This window comes from Aquarana catesbeiana, linkage group LG13 (assembly GCF_042186555.1).
Source record: "Aquarana catesbeiana isolate 2022-GZ linkage group LG13, ASM4218655v1, whole genome shotgun sequence".
NCBI lineage: Eukaryota > Metazoa > Chordata > Amphibia > Anura > Ranidae > Aquarana > Aquarana catesbeiana.
The window spans coordinates 45262091-45276422 of record NC_133336.1 but is presented as its reverse complement, the minus strand read 5'-3'; the positions used below and the strand labels follow the sequence as shown (position 1 = coordinate 45276422).

The window sequence follows — 14332 nt, the reverse complement described above, 5'->3', positions numbered from 1 at the left end:
AGCAAACCTAGTGACCTTACATGGTTGCAAATGTGACAGAACACCTCTGATTTTCACATTTACCTTAATGTAACTGTTAAATCTAAAACTTCGGTGGGTGTAACAAGATGTCCGCTTGCCTCCTTCTCACTCTCTCATTACTGTGCAGGAGTGTGGGGTGTAGCAAGATGGCGTCGAAACGTCACTTCCTGACGAGACAACGGCCGCCGCCGGGTGTACCAAGATGGCCGCCGCTCCGGAGCTAGGCCGAAGCCGCGGCCTTTCCTATGGCCGCGGGTGTGCCGATCCGCGGCCACGGATCGGTGACGATCCGTTGCACCCCTACTGTGTCCATTGTATTCTAACAACGGGACTCCCCCACCGTCTGAATACACCGATCAGCTCTGCAGCCAATAAAGTACATAACGGGTTCTAAGGCCTTGTTCACATGAGGTGTACATAAGCTTTCCCCCCCCCTCCCAATAGAGGGCCATGTTTACCCGCACAGGGATGCGGAGTGGTGGTATTTGATCACTACTGGGTTTTTTATTTTCTAGGGCTATAAACAAAAAAGGCAGACTATTAAAAAAAATATATATACATTGGGACGGAAAGTATTCAGATCCCCTTAAGTTTTTCACTCTTTGTTATATTGCTGCCATTTGCCGGAGACACTCGGAAACCACTCAGAGCCGCTTGGATGCACTCGGAAACCGAGTGTTTCCAAGTGCATCCGAGCGGCTCTGAATATCAATGCCACCCCCACACCTCGCAATCCGAGGTATTACTGTATTAGGCTTTTCCAAAAAAATAGTAGTGTCTGAATTTTTCTTTACAAACTCAAACATTTACTGTATAAACTGAACAATGCTTGAAGATTTAGCTTTCCAGTGAACTCATATTTAGTTGTATAGACACTGTTTCTGAGAACTGCTTCACATCTGTGTTGCATGGAGCCCACCAACTTCTGGCTCCTGTGACCAGGTATTCCAGCCCAGGACGATTGCACTACATTCCACAATTCCTCTGCATTTCTTGGTTTTACCCCCAAAACCGCATTTTTGATGTCACCCCACAAGTTTTCTATTCTATGAGTTAAGATTCGGGGATTGGGCTGGGCTGGCCACGCCTTAATCTTGGTCTGGAACCAAGATGCTGCTCACTTACTGGTGTGTTTAGCGGTCGTTGTCTTGTTGAAACACCCATTTTCAAGGGCATTTCCTCTTCGGCATAAGACAACATGACCTCTTTGAGTATTTTGATGTATTCAAACTGATCCATGATCCCTATTATGCGATAAATACTGTCACTGCAGGGAACGTTCGCGGGCGAGCGGTGGACATCAAGTCCGCCCCACCTGCTGATTGGCTCCTCGGCTGGCCAGTGGGCACGCGTATGCCCACAAATTGCTGTGTACGAGCCGATGTACAATGACAGCGATTCGCTGGAAGCAGACCGAAGTTGCAAGGCAAAGTCAGATCGGAAGTCTTGCCAGTGTGAACATGGCCTTGTCAAAGCTTAATTGAACAAGCTGAAGTTAGAAGCATATTGGTTACTATGCACAGCTGCCCAGGTTCTGAGTGCTTCAGGCTAGGTTCACACCTGTGCGGGTGGTGCCGCTGTGGGACCCGCACAAATAGCAGCCGCTATTGTCCTCTGTACTGCGCAAGCGCAGTATAGGGCGGACACTATCCGATGGGGGACATTTCTCGACAGGACACCGGCCCTACTCCCCGCCCGAGCTGAGCCCCCCTGTGCTGCGCAGTACGAACCACAACTTAGCTGCCAAAGATGAACAGCTGTGAGTCAGCTGTACATGGCTCCTGCGCAATGACCATGACATTGTGCCAGATGCTCCCGCTACTCTGCAAGGGGCAGGTTATTACTGTTATATCGTGTAAGGGGCGGATGGCTACAGAAGAGGCCGAATTCTCCTCGCCCGAGCTGAGCAGACCCACCCTCTGCCTGAGGTGAGCAGACCCACCCTCTGCCCAAAATGAGCTGGCCCTCCTCCCCGCCCAAGCTGAGCAGACCCACCCCCTGCCCAAAATGAGAAGGCCCTCCTCCCCACCCGAGTGGACCCGCCCCCTCCCCGAGCTGAGCAGACCCGCCCCCTGCCCGAGCTGAGCGGACCTGCCCGAGCCGAGCGGACCCACCCCCCGCCCGAGCCGAGCGGACCCGCCCCCCGCCCGAGCCGAGCGGACCCGCCCCCCGCCCAAGCCGTCCCGCCCCCCGCCCAAGCCGAGCCGTCCCGTCTCCCCGCCCGAGCCAAGTGGACCCGCCCAAGCCGAGCCGGCCCGCCTCCCGCCTGGGCCAAGCACACTCGCCCTCAACATTTTTCCACTCGCCTGAAATTTTAAGGGCTGTCGTAGACCTTTGCGGTAATATCAAGTAACATAAAATTGGAACTACCACTATTTTATTCTCCTAGGGTGCCTGCTTTCAGAAAATATTTGTTTGGGGTGGGTTTATGTAATCTTCAGGCATAAAATATTTTTTTTAAACGTGTGCAAAAAATGCAAAAACAGCTCTGGCAATGAAAAAGTTGATTTAAATTTAAAAAAAATAAATAAAAAAAAACCTGTGGAGGTGACATGTTTCCTGTGGAGAGTGGAGCTCCAGTCTGCAGCCAGATCCCCTTGTGGAAATGTAGATGTTACAGGAAACGTGAGAGCTCCACTTCCACGAGTTGTGTCTATTGAATGTTTGTTACATTAAAGTTCTTTAAAAAAAAAAAGTGGAGAAGAGGCCACGTTTCAAAAGTGGAGCTCCATTCTGCGGTGGTAGAGGTGCGCGCACGTCGGTACGCTTAGTACGTCCGCTCTTGACAGCACAGTGATGTTCTGTCAAAATCTCCAACCGCGTCATTCCCGGAAGTGGTTTTTTGACGAGTTGGAAATGAGGCGGTTGGGGTTTTACACAGAACTGTCAGAATCGCAGCACGGGTTGCGCGCACGCTGTCAGTGACGTCCTGGTCGGCCCTGGAGAACAGAACGCATGCGCAGTGCTGACAACACTGTTGCCATGGCGGAGGCGGCAGGAGTGTTCATCAGGGAGCTGGAGCTCGGGGACGGCAGAGTGCTGGAGATACGGCAGCTGAGCTCCGGGGATGTGGGCTGCGTGGTGTGGGACGCCGCCATCGTCCTGTCTAAGTATTTGGAGCGGAGGGAGAGTGCGGAGCCCGGGGCGCTGCGGGGCAGAGCGGTGCTGGAGCTGGGCTGTGGGACCGCCATTGTCGGCATCGCAGCGGCTGCACTGGGGTGAGGCGGCTCTGTGATAACTCCCAGCATACACTGCGCTGCAATAATCCCACCTGCTCACACTCCTGGACCAATCAGGGCTGAGCCATCCTGCCAGCAGCCAATCAGGTTCGGGCTTGTATGAAATCTGATTGGTTGATGTGGGGTGTAGGTGTGCCGAAGACACCCAGGGCTGCTCTTCCCTTCCTGGAAGTGCTCATCCCCTGGCTGTCATGCAGTTCTAATAGCTGCAGAGATTTCTTTAGCTCGACCTTGGAATAAATGGCAGACTGGCCTCTGACTTCAAAATGCTTGTTGGCAAGGGCTAGGAAGAACCCCGATCACACCTGAGCGCCTTGTCGCTCCAAGCAACAAAATGCTCAATGTGTAAGAATCCCCCATTGTTTTCACCACTTGCCATCCAAGGCAATTCTTCATATACACTATATTACCAAAAGTATTAGGACGCCTGCCTATACATGAACTTTAATGGCATCCCAGTCCTAGGGTTCAATATTGTGTTGGCCCACCCTTTGCAGTTATAACAGCTTCAACTCTTCTGGGAAGGCTGTCCACAAGGTTTAGGAGTGTGTCTATGGGAATGTTTGTGACCAAAGTAAGAGCTCTACCTTGTGATGAACTAATACATTAATAACACAAAATCAATACTAATAGCGCCATTTACCATAAAAAATTCAATAGTATAAGTAAATAACAGTCCATAGGAGATAAACGTGTATATAGAGTTCATGGGCTTCAAACTCTGCAGTGCTGCTTTAAATAGTTTTCAATATGTGCAAAATAAAGTGCTAGGAGGATAATCCATGTGATCCGTGCTCCCCTCTCTCACCAGAAATCCAGGACTCCCATAACAGAAGTCACAAGCACTCAGGAGGGGTGGCTGGGTTCTGTAGTTCCACGAGCTGTGTCTCTAGCTGCGGCGTGTGTTGTTCAAAAATCCAGGGCTCCCCACCAGAAATTACAGACGCTTCGGAGGATGGCTGAGCTCTGTCGTTCCACGAGCCGTCTCTCCAACTTTGCAACGTGCCTTGTTCTCAGGAAATGATCAGAGATCAATGGCAAAGAGAGCAATATAGCGTAATTCCGTTTGTTTATTTAAAAAATAATGAACAATATCCACTCACGTGTTAAAACGTTGCAAACAGCGTTAAAAAAAAAAAAAGAAACCCAAAGTGGCTGGCAAATTGCGTCTCACCGGCCGGAAATTGTGTCACCACCCACGGTCAACTGACGTGTTCTCGTGGGCGGGACGAAACGCGCCAGCTGGCCGCGGGTGTTGACGCAGTTTCCGGGCGGTGAGACGCAAGTCGACAGCCACTTCGGGTTCCGGGTTTTTAACGCTGTTTGCAACGTTTTAACACGTGAGTGGATATTGTTCGTTATTTTTTAAATAAACAAATGGAATGATGTCTGTGATTTCTGGTGGGGAGCCCTGGATTTTTGAACAACACACGCCGCAGCTAGAGACACAGCTCGTGGAACCACAGAACCCAGCCACACCTCCTGAGCGCCTGTGACTTCTGTTATGGGAGTCCTGGATTTCTGGTGACAGAGGGGAGCACAGATCACACGGATTATCTTCTTAGCACTTTATTTTGCACATATTGAAAACTTTTTGAATCAGCACAGCAGAGTTTGAAGCTCGTGAACTCTATATACACGTTTATCTCCTATGGACTACTGTTTTTTTACTTATATTGATTTTTTTTTTTTTATGGTTAATGGCACTATTGGTATTGATTTTGTGTTATTAATGTATTAGTTCATCACAAGGTAGCGCTCTTACTTTGATCACATATTTAAAGGCACACGCACTTTAAGAGCAGCAATAAGTGTTCTTATAATGTTCACACACTCAATTCATGGCATTCCACTAGCGCAGGAATTTATAGGTGTGTTACGCACATTTATTCTTATTTCATTATACGAATCTTTGACCATTCTTCCAGAAGTGCACTTGTGAGGTCAGGCACTGATGTTGGACAAGAAGGCCTGGCTTGCAGGCTCCGCTCTATTTCATCCCAAAGGTGTTCTATAGGGTTGAGGCCAGTCAAGTCCCTCCACCCCAAACTTGCTCATCAATGTCTTTATGGACCTTGCTTTGTGCACAGTTGGGAGCATGAAATTGTCCAAAATGTCTTGGTATGCTGACGCCTTAAGAGTTCCCTTAACCGGAACTAAGGGGCCGAGCCTAACCTCTGAAAAACAACCCCACACCATAATCCCCCCCTCCACCAAATGATTTGGACCAGTGCACAAAGTAAGATCCATAAAAACATGGATGAGGGATTTTGGGGTGGAGGAACTTGACTGGCCTGAACAGAGTCCTGACCTCAACCCAATAGAATACCTTTAGGGTGAATTAGAGTGGAGACTGCGATCCAGGCCTTCTCGTCCAACATCAGTGCCTGACCTCACAAATGCGCTTCTGGAAGAATGATCAATAAATTCCCATAGACACACTCCTAAACCTTGTGGACAGCCTTCCCAGAAGATTTGAAGCTGTTATAGCTACAAAGGGTGGACCAACTCAATATTGAACCCCATTGTCTCATTTCACTTTAAGCACACGTTCACATTGGGCCAATGTCAAATCAGCGGCTATTGCTGGCAATGGCACCATCTGAATCGGTGCGACGCCGCAATGATTACCAAAAGTAGTTATTGTACTACTTTTGGCGACTTCAGGGGCGATTTGAATACACATCTGTGCATGAACCCACACAGATATCTGTCGGACTGCATTGCCGATTTGAAATTGTTGGAGTGCAGCTGAACTCGCACAATTTCGAACCCGCATCAATGGGAACCTGGGCTAAGGCTGGGTTCACGTTGATGCAATGCATCACATTGCATGTTATTTGCACAGGAATAGCACCACATTCCTGTGCAAATCACATGCTATTTTGTATGGCTCAAATCACACCACATCTGCACGAAAAAGGTGCAGGGTGTTCTAGCAAATGCTCTGCGACCTGCTTTTGGGGCGTCAACTTTTAATTGTCATCTGCAGCAGATTGCATGCACACCGTGCGATGCGATGTGGGAAATGTATTGATTCCTGTGCGTTTCCCTTATCAGTGTGAACCGAGCCTAAAGTTGAAAACCCCTCGATTTAACAGTTGAAAAGAGTTACATTCCTGGCATGCCAGGGGTGATAACTGTCACATTTGCTTGATCTCTCAAGCAAACTGTCAAACCATAACTGATCACGTGTGCAGCATCATGGCAGTTTCAGATCAAACAGAAGCTAAGATGGCAGCTTCCATGTCTGAAAATGATAGGAGGGTGTAGTTCCTCTTTAGCAGTTTGCCAAACCCGTTCCATTCAGAGGAAGCCTTGTATTTATTGATAAAAATTCTAGCTGAGAAGCATTTATCCAGGCTTTTGTTCCAACAACAGAATGACCCTTAAAAAAAGATAGTACTCCAATCACCACATCTTAGGCTCGATTCACACCTATGCATGTTGCTTTTGAGCGTTTTTGGAGGGTTTTTTTTCATGCTTGCCACGTTTTTGAGCAGCGTTTTTGCCGCGATTTGCGTTTTGCGTTTTTTTGTTTTTTTTTTTTTTTTTTTACAGTTTTTTTTACAGTCTTAAAAAAAAAAAAAAAAAATTAAAAAAAAAACGCATCAAAAACGCACCAAAAACGCATCAAAAAACGGTGCACTTGCGTTTTTGATGCTTGTCCATTGAATTCTATTACATGCAAAACGCTGCATTTTGCATGAAAAAAAGTCCCTGACCCTTTCCAAAAATGCAGAGAAACAAAAAGGCATTGATGTGAACATGTTCCATAGGAACCCATGTTAAAAAATTCCCGTGCATTTCTGCAAAATGCAAAATGCATCAAAAAAACGCGCTAGTGTGAATGGAGCCTAAGAGCTGATCAGCTGCAGTGTGTTACATTTTTTGTTTCTGGGTTTAGATATTCCTGAAGTGAAAATGTGGATGGGCAGCACTCTTCTTATAGCATGCATTGTTTTAAAAATGGCTACAAATTCTGTGAATAAAGATTCAGACTTTTGTATTTTATTTTCATAGAGCGCACGTTACAGTGACTGATCTTGAAGAGCTGCAAGATTTGATGAATGCAAACATTGCCCATAACGCTCATCTGATCACCGGTTCTTGCCAAGCGAAGGTATTAAAATGGTTTGTATTTTTGTGGTTATGGAAAGAACTGAAAAAAAGTTCCTCATTTACCTTTTTTAGTATCATTTATAGCCAAATGTGTTCTGTTTTTAGGGGCGAGGAAATTGCAGGCTCTTTCCTGTCTCCTAACTATATCTTGATGGCTGACTGCATCTACTATGAGGAGGTCTGTATACAAATTGTTTTATTAGGAATTATTGGTGGACCTTTGTTTTGAATTTGTACTGATGAGAAGAATTGCTCAAATTCAGAAATATATTTTCACAAATAATATTTAAAGTGTTCGTACACCTTTACAGAAAAATAATGAAATGATGAACTAAAACTGTACAACCTTCCCTCCCCTTCAGTCCCCACTGTACTTAAAGGGTAAGTTCACCTTTACAGATAAACCTGTAAGGTGACCTTACACAGGACCCCCTTAGTCCCACTGACCTGGATCGCGGCAATATTCTGAGCCCTGGTATAGCCGCGTCAGGGGTCCGGGGCTTTAGAAATCCCTGCAGCTGAATCTCCAAAACGTACCCTGTCAGGAGGGACGTTATGTAGCATTCTAATTGATCGGCACCGACCAATCAGAACCCGCTGTCCTGTCAGCGGGGAAGAAGCGTGAATGCCGAGGGGATGCAGAAGGAGAGATCGCTGTGCATCAGGTCAGTGTGATGGGTTCACATAAGTTCACATTACAGCTTTTTCTTTGATCTTGAACCCCTTGATAATGAAAGGTAGGGTCTGTAGAAGAATGGAAGCTTTAAAGGGGAGCTCCAGCCAACAACAGTTACTGTCTGTGCCCATAATTGAAATGTCCCTTTGTTTCCTGTGTGCTCACTGCCACATAAAGCAAGAGGAAATCCCCTTATCACACGGACTGTGGTAAACCCTTGAAGGTTCCTATTTTTTTATGACCATTTAATAAAAAAATGAATGGAATGGACTGATACTTTAAAGCCTAACTGAGCTTTCAGGTAAAATCAGTTGAATACCTTCCAGATGTATCAAAACAAAAGGTGTTCATTAGATTTCTTAACGGCTACAGCCTGAATAGAAAGACCTGTCCCTTGCCAGGATGTTACAGAGAAGAACACTTTATCTCTGTATGCAAGCAGGGGTCTCTCTGCAGAGGACCACTGCTTAGTCAGTATTTTAAACTCTGCAGAAAGAGAGAAAGGGTCCCTTTTTGCAGGGAACAGGATTTCCTGCTTGGGCTGTGACTGCTTTTGCACTCCTTTATTAATGCACCTGGAATGTATCCCTTTGATCGCCCTAGATGTTTAACCCCTTCCCAGCCAGTGTCATTAGTACAGTGACAGTGCATATTTTTACCACCGATCACTGTATTGGTGTCACTGGATCCCACAAAGTGTCAGATTGTCTGTCGCAATAGTGCAGTCCTACTATAAGTCGCATATCGTCACCATTACTAGTATAAAAAAATTCCAGTATATATCCCATAATTTGTAGATGCTATGACTTTTGTGCAAACCAATATACACCTATTGGGATATTTTTTTTACCAAAAAGATGTAGCAGAATACATATTGGCCTAAATTTTTGAAGACATTTTTTTTTTTTTCAAAATTGTTCTATTTGTGGGGAAAAAAAGGACAAACATTTAATTTATGTACAGCGTTACATGACCGCGCAATTGTCAGTTAAAGTAACGCAGTGCCGTATAGCAAAAAAAATGGCCTGGTCACGAAAGGAGGTAAATCTTGCAGAGGGCAGGTGGTTAAACATTTACTGTTACTCTAACTATTTTCCTTTGTTTGCAGTCACTAAAACCTTTGCTGAAGTCTCTTAAGGATCTGGCAGGAAGTGACACATGTATTCTGTGTTGTTATGAAGAAAGAACTACTGGCAAGAATCCTGAAATAGAGAAAAAGTTCTTTGAGGTGAGATTGTAGTATTAATTATTATTATTACTTTGTGCTGCTTTAACTCTGTCAAATTTTATTTCTGACGAGCTGCTGATTTTCACCAGCAGTAACTGCCAAAGGACGTTTAAGGCTCAAAGGGAATGTCATTATGGGTTTTAGAGAATTTGCTATGTATGGATATTCACTGAGCTACAAAGAGCACATACAATGCTTGCACCTTCTCAAGAATGGTGTTTCATGTGCAGTTTAGCTCCTCCTTCCTCCTCCCTCCTTCCTCCTCTCTTTTTGGAACAGCCTCTGTTCAGGTAAGTAGCTTTGTTAAATGGCAATGCTTTATTAATTAGGGCTTTCCAAAAGTCTACCTATGGGGCAGCTGTTTTTTCCAATACAGAAGAATTGCTTTCCGTGCATAAAACAAGGTGACCGATAATGTTACAAAAAGTCTGGGTCACCTCTTGCCAAAACACTTGAATCAGAGGACAGCGTCAAAACATATGCTCAAAATCGGCAGGGGAATACTGACAACGCCAGCAATGTGCTGAATCTGTGTGGTAGATAGCAGCCAGCCTGGCTGGGGTGTAGTATATTCTATGCAAAATTTTATATTGTACGAAACGATCCCTAGCCAACACCAGGTATTGAAATGGGGGATTCCCCGTATCGTCCCAATCATCCCTTTGAAAGTTTGGTATAACTGTCGTCCACCACTAAAGTTTATGGATTCTTAAAGTAAAAGCTTAAACTGTTTTATTGTGGATGGCGTAGGGGAGGATTAAATCCACTGTTTCTTATTTTGCCATCTGTGTCTAACTAGAGAGATTTATGTTCATGTCCTGCAATTTCCTGACTGATCCCTTGTGTGTGTCTCTCCCTTCAGCAGCGGAAAGCCATCAGGAAGAAGAGGATAAGCCAGCTTTCTGCTGCTGCAGGAAGAGAGACAGGGGATCGGTTACTGTAATTGCTCCCCCACCCCGCCGTGCCACACTGATCACCCCCTCTCCTGCCCACATCTGATTTCCCTGTCAGGGCCTCTCTGCTGGCTGGGGCCTGGTACAGGAGGACTGGTGCCTTATCGGAGGCCCTGGGAAAAAGTATACTCATTGGAAGATTTCTCCTTTTACTCCTGTTCTTGTGACAGCACAACATTTTAGTTTTAGAATTGCATTTATTCCCAGGGACATTGGTGTACAGGCCATGAGTGAGTGAATCACCCCAAAGGGGGGAGAGGGAGAGAGACAGGAAACAAATCTGCCAGGATTATTTTATTTTAGTTATTTTTGTTAAAACTCTGCATGTTTCCCTTAAAGTACAATGACAATGACAAACACAAAGGTGAGTGTTTTTATGAACTGAAGCGTGTATGGGTGTACATTGATTTATATCTGTGCTTCTGTCAGCAGTGTGCTTATCTATGTTTCAGCTTCTCAAGGTTGACTTTGAATATGAGGAAGTGCCCATAGAAAAGCATGATGAGGAATACCGCAGTGAAGATATCCATATTTTGCAAATTTATGGGAAAAATAAGTGAGTGTGCAGATATTCTTTGTGTAATATTATTATAGTGTGTGTGATATATACTTTTTTTTTAATTACATTTTGAGTCATTGGTGCTGATAAAAAAAAAAAAGAGACCGTTTTACAATTGTGCTAAAAGTGCACCCCTGAGGCCTACATTTAAGAAAAGGAAGCCATTTAGAGCCTTGATGTTGGATACCTGCTACTTGTAGGATGGGAAACTATACTGATCTCATAGATATTGCTTTGTGCGGTTTGTTTTTTCTCTTTCCCTTTTCCCGTCTGTCCTACCTAATGCATTTGACAGACTCATCACCAGTCAATTGATATAGGTATAGGATATATTTCATACTGTGAAATGTTTTCTTGCATGTATCCAGACATAAAACTTTTGCAAATATATTTGGAAGTGGCACAATTTAATTAGATGCATTAAAATCCAACTAGGAAGCACAGAGTTTAGTGTTATCCTAAACATTGTGTACACATGACATTGCATATAGCCATTTATTTTTAACCTTTTGACATAACTGCTTGTCCACAGGACAGGATGCTCAGCATCTCTGCATTGCATTGTGGGATGTAAAAAAAAAAAAGTAGAGAGGCGCCTCTGGGTGCAGTATTTAGGAAATAACGCTTTTAATAATAGATGTAGATCAACTCACATTTTGTAGGAATAAACAGGCATGGTATTAATAATACAGTGACGCATATCTGAGTCCTAGGCAGTATGCAATCCTTGCTGACAACTGTGAGATCTTCCGGCAGATGGAGGACGCCTGCTCCGGAGACCGTCCTCAGAGCGAGGCGTGGAATGCACAGGACAGCTTGCTGTGGACGGATGACGTAATCAAAGCTGGACGCGTTTCGAGAGCGTGCGCACTTGGCGATGTAAGCCAGTTGCGCTCCTTTGTCAACAGATTACAAATCATCTGTTGACAAAGGAGCACAACTTGCTTACATCGCCAAGTGCGCACACTCTCAACGCGTCCAGCTTTGATGACGTCATCCGTCCACAGCAAGCTGTCCTGTGGGTTCCACGCCTCGCTCTGAGGATGCTCTCCGGAGCCGGCGTCCTCCATCTGCCGGAAGATCTCACAGTTGTCAGCAAGGATTTCATACTGCCTAGGACTCGGGGATACGTCACTGTATTATTAATACCACGCCTGTTTATTCCTACAAAATGTGAGTTGATCTACATCTATTATTAAAAGCGTTATTTCCTAAATACTGCACCCAGAGGTGCCTCTCTACTTGTGTTTTGTTGCAGCTGAGGAATTGGTTTCTACCCTATCATGAGGGCAGCCCTGCTTGCATTTTTTGGACTCTTTTCTTCCGTCGTCACCATTCCTAAATAGACTTTCAGCCGATATTGATTTTATGGACTGACCTGACTCTATTTTTATCATTATCTCCCTTTCTTTTTTTTTAGCAGATTTGTATCAGAATGTTTATGATGTCTGACTTGTTTTGCGCCTATACTTGTTATATTGCATTGTGGGATGTGTTGGGGTCATTGCTCTACAAAGACCTACCTAAAGGTCAAACCCTACTTTCTGCCAGTGCCCTGAATTCAGTGATCTATGGTGCATACTCCTTAATTGTAAAGTTAGGTTGCAATTATGACAAGAATATATTTAGGTTGATTAACAAATGGTTTTACTTTTTTTTTTTTTTTTTCAGAAATTCTCTTGCATGTAATTAATTCATCTTTATTATTTCATATCAATGTTCTTTCATCAGATCTTTCCACCAATGATGTCAATAAGTCTTGTCTGCCAGTGAGAAGGGTGCTCAGAATATACCTCCTGAAGGGCCCAACCAAGTCTCTACTGAGAGGTTTAACACGAATGGTAGTGGTATGCTGAATGAGGAGCAAAGCTTGCACACAAAATGGCTGTATTAATGCGGTTAAGTCAGTATATGTCTCTGTTGTCATACTTACAAATCCTGTAGCATTGTTTTGGAGCCTCAGTTTGTTTTTCTATTGCTCTGGCGCAGGCTGTTTCTGAATGCATGCATTGCATGCCTTTTAATCTGGAGTGGCTGTGGGTTTCTGCACCCTGTTGTTGACTTCCACCTAAAGCTTAAAGTAAAACTGAAGGCAACGTTTTCATTTTGGGTAGAGTAAGAAATGGGTTATAGCACCTCCTGTCTTTTTTTTTTTTTGCCATCGGTTTCCCATTGGAGATTTCTCTCTGCTTGCTCGCAATAGCATAAACACCACAAATGGTGTCCCCAGTGAAAAATTACCCCAATATTGCAGTTCTGGGGCAACCCATTTTTGGGATGTTCTTCCACTTTCGGTAAAAATAGTGAACAGGACAAATGGAGAGGAAGAATCTCCCTAACGAGGACACAGACAGCAGTATAAACCTTACAGGTGTTCTAATCCATCTTCACTCTACACAAAAGTAAAAAAAAAAAGAACAGCTGATGACTCATCGGTTGTTAGGGATGCAGCGACCGCCTGCTCCTTCACAACCAGTACACATTCCACCATTACCACGTCTCGATCACTACTTAATGACCTCATGCATTTAATTTATTTCCTTCTGTGAATGGAGTTTATCGCCTTTTTCATGTGGTATTTGCTGAGCGTTTTCAGCCTTTTGCGGTAAATACATATGTACAATATAGTGATTTGAAAGTTACAGGATCAAATGCGGTATTTAGGCAAAATGTGTCCGGGGCACCTAAATATCACATGCAAGTTAATTTTGTGAATCAAGCCCAGAATCTTGTGCAGCTGTGTATAGTAACCAATCGGCTTCCAACTTCAGTTTGTTCAAATAAACGTTAGCAATAAGCCCTGGTGCAGCTTTGAAATCAAGTTTCTTCAGCGCACATCAGTGCGATTTGCACTGCCTATTTTGTTGCAACTTTATTTAACAGAAGTCTACGCAAGTTGCAATGAAATTGGTAAAAAGTAGTGCAGGAACCTTGCGACTTGAGCGGTTCCAAAACGGTTCAAATCGCATGACATATCGCACCGGTCTGAACTGGGGCTTAAATCTAGAAGCTGATGGGTTACTATGCACAGCTGCTCCAGTTTTAGTAAATCTTCCCCATGGTCTTTTTTTTTTTTTTTTCACTGAATTCCCAGGATGCTGTAAAATGTCGCATCTTGGTAATGGAACTACATTTGCATTATTACATTTTTTTTTTTTTTTTTTTTAAGGTTGGTGCATATGGAGCTATAATTGTAACCTGGGATTTTGCAATGTGCATATGAACTGTATTTGTCTTTTCTGCATGTATCTTGGTACTGTACTGGACAAATAAATCACTTTTTATATTTAGTGTGTTATTGATTGCATTGTTGTTTTCCACTGCAACAAATATGTTAACTGCCTCAGACAAGGTGTATGCAATAAACTTTAAAGTGCATTCCAAGGCAAAACTTTTCAAACTTTCCCCACAAAAAAAAAAAAAAAAAAAAGTGGAAGGTTACAGTTTTTTTTTAATATCACTTGACTGGAAATTAAGGTAAATCTCCCTAAATGGATAGTCGTAAAAACGAATCCTTCCTCCCCTTTATCCAAA

At 44.1% G+C, this 14332-nt stretch overlaps 1 protein-coding gene across 1 annotated transcript; it reads left to right on the top strand.

Moving 5' to 3' along the window:
- Positions 1–2838: 2838 nt before the first annotated feature.
- VCPKMT (valosin containing protein lysine methyltransferase) lies at positions 2839–14088 on the top strand. The gene is made up of 6 exons (XM_073609432.1): positions 2839–3239; positions 7284–7394; positions 7488–7560; positions 9167–9286; positions 10692–10795; positions 12530–14088. The coding sequence occupies exons 1-6, from the start codon at positions 2977–2979 to the stop codon at positions 12543–12545; spliced, it is 687 nt and encodes a 228-aa protein (XP_073465533.1). The 5' UTR covers positions 2839–2976; the 3' UTR covers positions 12546–14088.
- Positions 14089–14332: the final 244 nt, after the last annotated feature.

Coding starts and splice junctions, on each gene's coding strand:
- VCPKMT (XM_073609432.1), top strand. CDS start 2,977: ATGCGCAGTGCTGACAACACTGTTGCCATGGCGGAGGCGGCAGGAGTG. Junction 7,395..7,487: donor CAAGCGAAGGTATTAAAATG/GTTTGTATTTTT, acceptor TTCTGTTTTTAG/GGGCGAGGAAATTGCAGGCT. Junction 9,287..10,691: donor TAGAGAAAAAGTTCTTTGAG/GTGAGATTGTAG, acceptor TCTATGTTTCAG/CTTCTCAAGGTTGACTTTGA.